The sequence below is a fragment of the Triturus cristatus genome, chromosome 4_1 (assembly GCF_964204655.1).
Source record: "Triturus cristatus chromosome 4_1, aTriCri1.1, whole genome shotgun sequence".
Classification (NCBI taxonomy): domain Eukaryota; kingdom Metazoa; phylum Chordata; class Amphibia; order Caudata; family Salamandridae; genus Triturus; species Triturus cristatus.
In genome coordinates, this window is record NC_140585.1 from 1,062,995,616 (window position 1) to 1,063,008,210 (window position 12,595).

The following is a 12,595-nucleotide window of genomic DNA, read 5'->3' on the forward strand; positions in this document are numbered from 1 at the left end:
TCCTCCATTAACAAATCTCAGCATTGTTTGCCCTCTTTGATTTTAACATTATCAAGCGTCTGTTGCTAAGGGAATTTAGCTCCTCGATGCAGCCACTTGTCCATAGTTCATCATAAGTCAGAACCGGGTTAATGTCGGTGTACAGACTTTAGAGCTCGGTTATTTTCCAAATGTTTTCGGTTTTTATAAGGTAACCTTTTGCCTTCTTAATCATGTCACGTTTCTTTATTCAAGACTAATTTTCACATTGATTCTGGCAATTAAAGCTCTTATGTAGGAAAGTGGATTATTGTATTGTATGGGGTGTTTGGGAGACCTCTTCATGTATTGGGGTGACACTATTTATCAGGTTCAGTTAGGTTTCTTTAATAAAACCCTTAACTCAATTGTTGGAACCTGTGGCACAGAGCATTTAGGATTAATTAAAGGAGCAAGTGTAAAGCACTTAACCCCTTCGGTGCCACGCCCTTTCCCCCTCCTGTGCCGGGCGTTTCCCACGCGGGTGGGTTTCATGACGAGATAGTCTCGTCATGGGCACAGCGCGACCGTGCTCCATGACGAGACTATCTCGTCATGGGCACAGAAGAGGTTAAAAGAACCAATCAATAAGAAACCTGAAACAATAAAATCCAACACCAATTGTAAGAATTGGTTGTATGTTTATCTTTAAATAAACGAAGCAAACACAAGGTGATGGTGTACGAAGCACTGAAACTTTTCAGACACTCACCCCCAGTCACAGATCTGGGTTGAATTCATCGTCATTCTTTAGTTCACTTCGCCACCTCAGTTCAGACCCAGCTATATGCAACTCAGTCTTGACCCTGTGCCTCATGGGAACTGTCCAGCCCGAACTGCCAAGCCAGGACTTCCCTGAACCGCAAACAAGCATCCTGGAACCGGTTTCTGGGTAACACCCTTCATCAGCCAGGCTAAGTTGAATCCAGTGGCAAAGTGAGCAAGGGACCCACGTCTGGGCATACCCCGCCAACTTAGGGCGAACAGAGCAAACACAAAGTCTGGCAGTTCGGGCTGGAGTATTCCCATTGGGCGCAGGGTCAAGACTGATTTGCATATGGCTGGGTCCAAACTGGAATGGCATGGTGAGCAAAAAAACAGGATTTAGGCCCAAATCTCTGTACTGGCGTGAATGTATGACATTGTTCTGCATTCAGTCCATCAATTTTTGTTTTTGCATTTATCATTAAACTCCAACATAACTAAATCCATGGAGGAAACCGGAGATATGATTGTTCAAAGGTAAGTAACTTCTTTTAAGTACAATAAAGCATTGTTATTGGCTTAGCGGGTGTTGATTCAACAGGCCAGAATGATTACCAATCTTGGACAAGCCACAACAGGTTGAGAGCCCGTCACAGGGACCACTCAGGTCAAGGGAGACCGTTACCTGTCGGGTTCAGCAGTCTTAGAGTCTTTAGTGCACTTTTCTTCATTACTGCGGCCCAGCCAAGAAGTCGTCCCAATGCTGGGGATACAGCATGCTAAAGATTCCGGGGAGATGCGGTGAGTGTTCCTGGGGTCACCCTGGTATCCACCAACGTCAGGGGTCGTCTCTGGTCTCAGGACTCGATCTCCCATGTTGCAGCAGTGGAGTCCAGTGCATGTCCAGTCGTCACTGGTCTTCTGGTTGCAGTAGACTCCGCGTTTACTTACAGGTAAGCAAATCCTTCTTTCTCAGCACCACAGTCTACTAATGCTATGGGTTCCACGGACTTCGGGACACCTCAGGAAGGTCAGGACTCAGTTTCCCAGTAGTCTCTTCGGCATCCAGCGGTGGTCAGGGGTTCCTGGAAAGCTGCACTCTCAAGGGGAGGTGCAGGTTTTTTTAGCTTTTGGTGGTCCTGAATCTTAGTAGACGGCTAGCCAACTAGCCCTTGAAGTCAAGGAGCACTTTTCCACCAGTGGGCACAGCAGGCACAGACCACTTTGCGGGTCCCTTAGGTGCAGCAGGTGCAGTTCAGTCTTTGGTGCAGCCTCCATTTGCTGGGTCCATGGAGCAGCAGGGCAGTCCTCCTTCTGTCGTCTTTCCAATCCAGTAGTGATCTGAGAACTGTGGGTCTGAGGGGGCCACTTGTACACCATCTTCGTGTTTGTGGAAGGAAAGGAATTGCCCTTCTTGTAGGGCAATAGTTCCCAACAGACAACCTTTTTCACTTCATATCACTTCCTGGGGGTTCTTCCTCTGTGGGGAGCCCTGGGCATACCCCTAGGGTGTACCCAGAACAATGAGCCACTCCTCCTGGAAATCTGGTTCTGCAACAGTTGCCCCCCTTCCCCTCCTGAAAACATGCCAGCTTATCTTCCCAAACAAAGGAGCGGGCTTCTGGAGGTGTGACTCTCATTTGCTCCATTGCGGCAGTAGCTTTTTTGAAGCTGAGCCATCTGCGGCCCCCACCCGTTAGCCATCCTGCTGGAGGAGGTCACACCACCAGTTTTTCCCTGTTTCTGGGAGTGCGCCATGCTTCCTAACAGGCTGGCAGCCTGTTGCCTTGGGTTAAAAATGCAGCAGTCCGTAAGGAATGGTATCAGACGCCTGGGCAGCAAAGTGGCAAGTTTCTAAAGTCATCTTTGCTTTAAAAGTTACTTAAAATCCGTCTTCAGCAATTAGTTGTGTTATTGCAGCGACAAATTTGGCATCTTGGAGTACTATTATTGGTAGTTCCAAATGGAAGATAGCACTTAGCGCAAGAGCTAATGTAACCCCATGGTAGCCAAGGGAGCAACCAGCCTTGCTACAACGAAAACAGTACTTTCGAGTTTTCACTGTCAGAGCATGTTGAGCACACAGGAGACATGGTCTTCCTTTTAATTGTTTGCACATTGCCTGGTGGGCTACCAAGGCCTTCTTAAGGGGTGACTTATTAATACTAAAAAGGGAGGTTTGGACATGGCTGAAGGGTTTATTTTGACATGTCGAATCGGTAGGTTAGAACCTGCACATCTAGGTTGTGATGGCAGACATTGGGCCATGGTTTCACCATGTCACTGTAGTGATGGCACAATTAAGTGCTGCTGCCTACTATTGACATTCAACTAAGCAGCCCTGGGTACCTTTTGTACCATATACTAGGGACTTATAGGTAAGGTAAGTAAGTCAATTGGGTATTGGCCAATTGTACACATCATTAAGGGGCCATAGCACATGCACTGGGGCCTGGACAACAGCATGGCCCTGTGTGATACAGAGTTGAATTTCAAGCAGCATCAGTCCACTATGTGGAGATGGGGTGATGTTCATACAAAAAGAGGAACTTTCCTACATCTTGTTAGAGACTTGTCTGAAATGTGGTGATTTGTATGATTTATATTGGCTTTCCTAGTTTGGTGTAAAACTATTTATTTTTTCATAGAGGGAAAATGAAGAGACTCGACTCTTAAAGAAAAAGTTGAAATATTGTCAGAGATTGCGCCATGACCTAGAGAGAGCACGGTTGCTGATTGAGCAGATACGGAAAAGGGAGAAGTTAAAGCGAGAGCAGGTAACTGTTTTTGTGTAATTCATTTGGGAAAGAAAATTTTCTTTATTCTCATTTGTTATTTTGATTTTTGAAAAGAAGTCGCATGTAAACACAACTCAAGTCCTTAGTGGTTTACTACAGACTTCACACACATCAGAAAAACTGGCACCATCTAGAAAGCTGCTTCTGACCTTATCATCCTCAAAAACTCTCACCACCTTCAGAAAAGCTCTGTTGTCTACCGAGAAGGAAACTGGAAAGATGTCCCTGAGAAAAGATGATCACATTTACACTTTCTTCCGGTACTAATGCGAGTGGTCCGCATGGGCCGCAGTATGAACTCATGAACATTAAACAAATAGTCTGCAAGCTGACTTTCCTGTACTTCTTATGCTTCCAATTGGAAGACTTCAGTTGTTAGCGGAATCAGCAGACCCTCAGAAGAAACATGTCATTTCATCTGTATAGCACACATAACACTCATTACTGGACATAAGGCAAACTTAAACGGACCTTTTTTGTTTCCCGATTCCAAAAGACTGAGAAGGCAGACTCTCTTTGCATCAATCTTTTCAAACTCCGGGGCTGGAGGATGAGCTATAAAATTTTGTTTTGCAGCTACCTGCCAAGTGGTTAGTTTTGATGACTGACATAGCCCCATTGTAGGAAGCTGGCTCTGTATATACTTTAACAAAGTTGGGTATAGTGGGCACAGACTCCAGTGGATCCCCAGAGGTATAGCAGAGACTAAAGTATATAATAACTTAGTCTCTTTTGTGGTAGTGTGGTTGTGCAGTCAGGCTTATCAGAGGGTAGTATTATGCATTTGTTGTACACACTCGGGCAAGAAATTATGTCACACTCAAAGATTGAATCCAGACCAATTGTTTGTATAAAAAAGTTGTTACTTTGTTATTTTTATTTCTAGAACCAAGACACACTTATTAGCAGGTAAGCAATACTTTCAATACATTGATATTTTGCCAGATACAGTGTATGCTGGTTTTGTAGAAGCATAAAGGTTAACTTGTAGTAGAAGAAATGGGTTGTAAACACTTTAGAGTACTTGAATAGATTACTGTGTCACTTTGTAGTTACTTTTCTCGTTTGTAGTGAAACAAACTAATAACATGGTCTAAGCATCGCAGGACATCAGTAGACAGGTGAACTCTTTTAAAGGCACTAAGTTACTTTTGTTGCAGTACGAGACAGTTCAACACTTGAAAGATTTTCCAGAGAAAACCCACCATACGATCTTATTGAGGAAAACGAAGTGTAAGGTTTACAGGTAAGTAAAGGATTTTGGGATTAGAGGCTTGGGTGGGCAAGAACCAGGGTTCAGGTTGGCATTCAAGGGGCACCACCAGCGGCACTAGGGCAGCCGAGTGCAGAGCTCCAGTGTTAGCCAATGGGACACCTGGGTAGGGGGCTGCTCACGGGCAGGCCACTTGGTCTTGGGAGGCAAGCTCCTGGGGTTAAGGTGAGTGCAAAGGGGGTCCCTGGTTAGCATCAAGTCCACACCACCAGCGGCACAGGGACGGCCGGGTGCAGGGTGCTTAGGAGGTGTCAGGAGACCTATGCTTCCCTATGGAGGATGCCGGGTGAAGAAAACGACTGCAGGCTGAACAAAGGGAACCAACGACTGGAGGATGAACTTGAAGAGTTGCTGGACACCAGGACACTATCGGTCAGGCACCTCACAACTCGCGGGCTGTAGGTGCAGAGGTGTCTTTTCATGTCGGTTCTTTTCACCAGTTCTGGTTGCGGTCTGGGGGGGACTCTTCAGGATGTGGCTGAAGGCTTCAAGGAGAAGGTCATGCAACGTTGGATCCCATGTCAGGATCACCACTGGGAACTCGCTGGGGTGTTGGGCCACTCTGACTCTGGCTGTTTGCGTCGCGTGCAGAGTGGTGAGGACTCGCAGTTCGAGCTGGATTCATAAGTCCTGGCTTGTGTTGGACAAATCCGGTCTCCACAGGCGATCATCGTCTTTTGGGGGTTCTTGGAGGCTGCTGGTTGCATGACACGCCGGTTTCAGCCTGCAGTGGTTCGGAAGCAGGAGACAGGTCCCCAATCAGCAAGCTAGTTGTTGTCGTCCTCCTCTTGTCCTGCAGCACGGCACTTCGGTCCTTCTTCTTATTGTCACATCAAATATGAATTCTGGCTTCAGGGCTGTTTGCTAAATACTCTATTTAAGGGGGGTTTTAGGAATCTCAAGGTAGTAGCCAATGAGCTTCTGACCGTAGAGTGACTGCACACTTAGGGGGCTCACCCCACCCCACAAAGCCTGAGTGGAGCGTGCCTGCCAACACTGGCACAGAACAGTAGACTTCACCTCCCCCCTCCCTCCCTCCACCCCCCAACCCCCCCCCCCCCCCCCCACCCCCCCCCCAACCAGGAAAGGCTTTGTTTCTTGGCCCAGGGTGCGAAGATTCCCACCCCAGGGGTCCAGAAACCTGTCTTGTGGTGGCAGGCTTGGGGCCCACTAGACAGAAACCCACCAAAGGCTGGTTTGGTTCAGGTATCCCCCATAGAAGGAACCCCTGAGTGCAGGTTATAATGCATCTGGCACTTGAATCAGTTCAGGTGTATTATTCTGAGATGTTTGATACCAGACATCTCAGGATTAAGTAAAGCCATTATGGTGCTGGGAGTCTCATAATGACCAGTTTGCAGACCATATACTCAGGATGGCTTTACTAAGCACTTATAATATCTAAGAATGGCCTTAGTTATTATAGGCTCCTGCAGATAGACCATCACATGAGACATAGTGCACCCTACCCTGAGGCTGACTTACCTAAGCCTCATGCAGTGCTAGGCAGGCATGGCACACAGGGATGTGTTTAAAGAAGGGTATGCAGTTTCTTAGGGTGAACAAGACCTATAAGGAAAAGTGAACTAGGTTCTATATGCAGGATCACAGTGTGAGTCCTGTAATTCAAGGTGAAAGGGAGAGTGGGGGAGAGATCCCTCTTCGGGACTAGAACCCTCACACACCCAGCAAGCTAGGTGTCATGCTTCATCATATGGGCTTGCTCCTCGTCGGGCCAGCGCTGCAATGCCCGACGGGCTCCCATAAATGGGGCTCTTTATCGGAGATCTTTTGTCCCTGCTGTTTGGTGCAGTGGGGGTAAGGGTCATAGTCGTGTAGATGTAGTGTAAGTGAGTTTAAAACAGGTCAGTTATTCCTTGAATTGTCTTTTATTCTGGGAGGTAAACTGCCTGATTAAAAAGAAATGGAGTGGCGTAAAACTAGGGACTATGTGCCTAGATGTCTATGTCCTACTCTCACTAGGTAGACATGTTTCTTGACTTTGTTGTCAGTGGGATCATTGGCAATTCCTCAGGACCAGGGTACGGAATGCTATCTACACACAATGAGATAGGAATCTACCTCCCACTTCGCAATGCAGTGGGCAATGTTCCACCGTTGTCACGGAACCTAGATACAAATGACGTAACCGATATTATATTGACTGTATACATCCTTATATTTCATAAAATACCTTATATGCCTTCTGACAGACGAACTTAACATGTTAGAGAGTGGTGTGCATTTCAAAGTGATATGGCAGTGGCAGGGACCCAGGGCACACTCAGTCAAATTGCATCAGGTATCTGGCAAAAAGGTTAGGGGCAACCATGCAGAAAGGGAACTTTCCTACACCCACAATATCCAATATCAAGATACATTGGCACAGCATCCATCACCCCTATTCATAGAACAGGCTCAGAATTCTGAGGTGAACAGGAAGTCATGTTAACCTGCCTCACATGAGCTCCATCCGTTCACATACTTAAATAATTCCCTATTGTCAGGCTGGGAATACCTCATTCATTTTAAATAGTAGTAAACCATGTTCGAGGCATGTGGGCTGCTGAATTCATATCTGTGCATAGATCGCCGCCTAGTGTTGGGTCCGGATGTTTGCCCGTTGTTGTCCTGGAAGAGTCTTCGAAGTATCCTGAGATAGGTGACTCCTCCCCTGGACCACAGTGCGCATGGGCATCCTCTCCATCCTCAGATTGTTTTTTTCCGCCATTGGGTTCGGATGTGCTTATCTTGACTCAAGTTAGGAAAATTTAGTTCTCCAGTATTAGGGTGTCTTTCATAGATTCACATGCTTGAATATTCCCCGTCGTCGGAGTGGGAGTCCCACGGTAAATAAAATAGCAATATATACATATATATATGTAGTAAAATATATACATAAGTAATCATATAATTAGTGCATATAGGTGTAAAACACACATAGTGTACCTATAAGAGAAAAACTCCATAGGAATACAATGGAGAGAGACAAAAGACCTTTGTAGTCTATCTCTGTCATTATGTAAGTCCGAACTCCAGCCAATCAGGCGTCAGCCCCTCTCTAGAACCTTCTCCTCAGAGCTTCTCACCTCAGATTTTCTACCGCACGTCGTGTGACAGGGAGTCTCCCTGAGCTCTGCTCAGTTTTGTCAGTGAGGATGTCTTCTAGTAAGAAATCTTTGTTTAGACCATGCTCTTCATGTGGAAAACTGCGTTTGTTCTCTGAGGACCCACACAGTAAGTGTATTTACTGTTTATATCCTGACCATGAGGTGGCAAAATGTAAGTTTTGTAGAACTTTTTCTACAAAAACTCTAAAGGACAGAGAAGGCCGCCTGCTTTTATGGCTACAGAGACTGAAGGACAAGGATAACTCTCCCTCTGATGTGGAAAGTCTCTTTTCTGGTCGTTCTCAACCAGCCTCTAAGCGCAGTAGTGTGCAGGAGTTACCATCTCCTTTCCTGAAGAAAAAGAAGCTGGCTTTGCCTCTGACAACTGCCACCTTTGTGGTTTCACCTACTGCTTTGTCGCCTATGGGACACTGTTCTCAGGCTGCTGAGGCGTCTACTTCCTATTCCTCGGGGAAAACTTTGTCAGCCTCGTCGACGATGCTCCCGACGACGAGATCTGCTGTTTCTACCTCGTCGACGGTGACCCCGACGACGACGTCAGCTGCTTCGTCATCGACGAGCGTTATGTCGACGTTATCCTCGTCGACGATTACCATCACTTCTTCAAGGGCAGTGACTTCTGTTGTGCCCATTACTTCGACGTCGACGAAGAAGGTAAAGGTTCCGTCGACGAAGACTGTGTCGTCGACGAAGACGTCGTCGAGCTCGTCGACGCCCATTCCGTCGGCGAAGAAAAAGAAGATCCCGACGACGACACTGTCGACGGTGGTTCCGTCGACGAAAGCCTTGTCTACGAAGACCTCGACGACGGCTCCGTCGGCAGCGGCTCCGTCGACGGTGGCTCCGTCGACGGCGGCTCCGTCGACGGCGACCTCGTCGACGGCGACCTCGTCGACGGCGAATCCGACGACGGCAATCTTGTTGCCACAGACGTCGTCGACGATAATTCCGTCGACCATCATTCCTTCGACGACGGCTCCGTCGACGAGTACATCCCCACAGACATTCGTAAGGGTACGAATACGCGGTGTGGCGACTACCCAGAAAACAAGAAGGGAAGGAGTTTCTTGGACACCATTACCTCCTACTGTGGGCTTGGAGAGCCAGGAACATAATATTCCTTTGGGAGTTGCACAGCCTCCCTCACCATTATTTGCTACAGATTCGGATCAGGAATCCGAGGGGTTACCGGAGTCTTTCGGAACGGCACAAAGTCCATCCGACTTGGTTATTAAGTGCCAGGATGTCAGTAGTGAGGATGAGGATCCGGTATTTATACACCAGGCCCCTCCGAAGCATAAAACGGCGACTCTTCCTCTGTCGCTCATTACTAATCTCCAACGCATGTTGGACGACTACAACCAACGGTTCCCTCTATCCCCTCAACGTTCAGAGGTTCCGTCAACCCCGGTGATTCCAGCAATTATTCCACCGGTACCTATTGTAAATCCTGCTCCACAGATGCCGCCTGTACCTCCACGACAGGTTCCGGAAAGGGTGTTGCCTCATTATGAGCCTGTAGAGGAAGGCCCTCAGGACCCAGAAGAGGGTGAAATCCCAGATGATGATGGGGATGTAGATGACAATGATGATGATATGGCGGAGTGGGACAATTACCAGGCACAAACACCATCCCCCTCACAAATAGTAACAGGGGATTCACCTCCAGTGGACATAGCCAATTTTCACCAACTGATGGAAAGGGCATCACACCGTTTTAAGTTAACAACGGAGCGCAGGGAGGAAGATTGCTTCCTTTATGATTTCAAGAATCAACCCTACAAACAGACTCATGCTATTCCCATAGTTGAGTTTATCTGGGAAGAAGGCAAGAAATTAATGCAGACACCGAATACCTTGCCAGCTCAGGTGCCTCGATTGGAAAAGAAATATAAGGCACCGATAGGAACCCCAGCATGCCTCACGGGTCAGGCTAAACCTCAAGACAGCTTCTTTCAGGAAATCCGATCAACTTTTTATAGCTTATGGACGCTGTCATAAAGGACGTCAGGTTACTAAACCAACGATTGCACGCTGGATCTCGGCAGCTATTGTCTTCTGCCACCAAAGGGCAAATAAACCTCTGCAGTCTCCAGTGAGGGCACACTCCACTAGGGCAGTGTCATCATCTACTGCCTTATTTGCTGGAGTATCTTTGCAACACATCTGCAGAGCAGCTACGTGGTCGACTACTGCTTAGCAACTTTAAGCGAGGAGGATGCTGCGGTGGGACAGGCAGTGCTGCGCAATCTTTTTAAGTAAGGTGAGCCTCTTCCTCCCGCCTCCATATTGTTTCCACCGTAGAGGCCATAGAAGAGAATTTACGCCCTATGGCATCCATCCGACGTCCGTCACGATCCGGAGGCGAGGTGATAGAAGATGCCGGATTTTTCGCCTTACGTTGCGCTGCCTGCGTAACGACCGACTCAGGTTTAGCCTGACCCGTGAGGCATGCTGGGGTTCCTATCGGTGCCTTATATTTCTTTTCCAATCGAGGCACCTGAGCTGGCAAGGTATTCGGTGTCTGCATTAATTTCTTGCCTTCTTCCCAGATAAACTCAACTATGGGAATAGCATGAGTCTGTTTGTAGGGTTGATTCTTGAAATCATAAAGGAAGCAATCTTCCTCCCTGCGCTCCGTTGTTAACTTAAAACGGTGTGATGCCCTTTCCATCAGTTGGTGAAAATTGGCTATGTCCACTGGAGGTGAATCCCCTGTTACTATTTGTGAGGGGGATGGTGTTTGTGCCTGGTAATTGTCCCACTCCGCCATATCATCATCATTGTCATCTACATCCCCATCATCATCTGGGATTTCACCCTCTTCTGGGTCCTGAGGGCCTTCCTCTACAGGCTCATAATGAGGCAACACCCTTTCCGGAACCTGTCGTGGAGGTACAGGCGGCATCTGTGGAGCAGGATTTACAATAGGTACCGGTGGAATAATTGCTGGAATCACCGGGGTTGACGGAACCTCTGAACGTTGAGGGGATAGAGGGAACCGTTGGTTGTAGTCGTCCAACATGCGTTGGAGATTAGTAATGAGCGACAGAGGAAGAGTCGCCGTTTTATGCTTCGGAGGGGCCTGGTGTATAAATACCGGATCCTCATCCTCACTACTGACATCCTGGCACTTAATAACCAAGTCGGATGGACTTTGTGCCGTTCCGAAAGACTCCGGTAACCCCTCGGATTCCTGATCCGAATCTGTAGCAAATAATGGTGAGGGAGGCTGTGCAACTCCCAAAGGAATATTATGTTCCTGGCTCTCCAAGCCCACAGTAGGAGGTAATGGTGTCCAAGAAACTCCTTCCCTTCTTGTTTTCTGGGTAGTCGCCACACCGCGTATTCGTACCCTTACGAATGTCTGTGGGGATGTACTCGTCGACGGAGCCGTCGTCGAAGGAATGATGGTCGACGGAATTATCGTCGACGACGTCTGTGGCAACAAGATTGCCGTCGTCGGATTCGCCGTCGACGAGGTCGCCGTCGACGAGGTCGCCGTCGACGGAGCCGCCGTCGACGGAGCCACCGTCGACGGAGCCGCTGCCGACGGAGCCGTCGTCGAGGTCTTCGTAGACAAGGCTTTCGTCGACGGAACCACCGTCGACAGTGTCGTCGTCGGGATCTTCTTTTTCTTCGCCGACGGAATGGGCGTCGACGAGCTCGACGACGTCTTCGTCGACGACACAGTCTTCGTCGACGGAACCTTTACCTTCTTCGTCGACGTCGAAGTAATGGGCACAACAGAAGTCACTGCCCTTGAAGAAGTGATGGTAATCGTCGACGAGGATAACGTCGACATAACGCTCGTCGATGACGAAGCAGCTGACGTCGTCGTCGGGGTCACCGTCGACGAGGTAGAAACAGCAGATCTCGTCGTCGGGAGCATCGTCGACGAGGCTGACAAAGTTTTCCCCGAGGAATAGGAAGTAGACGCCTCAGCAGCCTGAGAACAGTGTCCCATAGGCGACAAAGCAGTAGGTGAAACCACAAAGGTGGCAGTTGTCAGAGGCAAAGCCAGCTTCTTTTTCTTCAGGAAAGGAGATGGTAACTCCTGCACACTACTGCGCTTAGAGGCTGGTTGAGAACGACCAGAAAAGAGACTTTCCACATCAGAGGGAGAGTTATCCTTGTCCTTCAGTCTCTGTAGCCATAAAAGCAGGCGGCCTTCTCTGTCCTTTAGAGTTTTTGTAGAAAAAGTTCTACAAAACTTACATTTTGCCACCTCATGGTCAGGATATAAACAGTAAATACACTTACTGTGTGGGTCCTCAGAGAACAAACGCAGTTTTCCACATGAAGAGCATGGTCTAAACAAAGATTTCTTACTAGAAGACATCCTCACTGACAAAACTGAGCAGAGCTCAGGGAGACTCCCTGTCACACGACGTGCGGTAGAAAATCTGAGGTGAGAAGCTCTGAGGAGAAGGTTCTAGAGAGGGGCTGACGCCTGATTGGCTGGAGTTCGGACTTACATAATGACAGAGATAGACTACAAAGGTCTTTTGTCTCTCTCCATTGTATTCCTATGGAGTTTTTCTCTTATAGGTACACTATGTGTGTTTTACACCTATATGCACTAATTATATGATTACTTATGTATATATTTTACTACATATATATATGTATATATTGCTATTTTATTTACCGTGGGACTCCCACTCCGA

General features: G+C 47.8%; 1 protein-coding gene across 4 annotated transcripts in view; it reads left to right on the forward strand.

The window, feature by feature from the left end:
- Window positions 1-12,595, forward strand: part of BRD1 (bromodomain containing 1) — a 510,476-nt gene that overhangs the window by 64,426 nt on the left and 433,455 nt on the right. For all 4 annotated transcript variants that reach the window (XM_085654056.1, XM_085654059.1, XM_085654058.1 and 1 more), the window contains exon 4: window positions 3,372-3,500. In XM_085654056.1, the coding sequence (XP_085510182.1) occupies window positions 3,372-3,500 (129 nt within the window). The remainder of the gene's footprint in view (window positions 1-3,371; window positions 3,501-12,595) is intronic.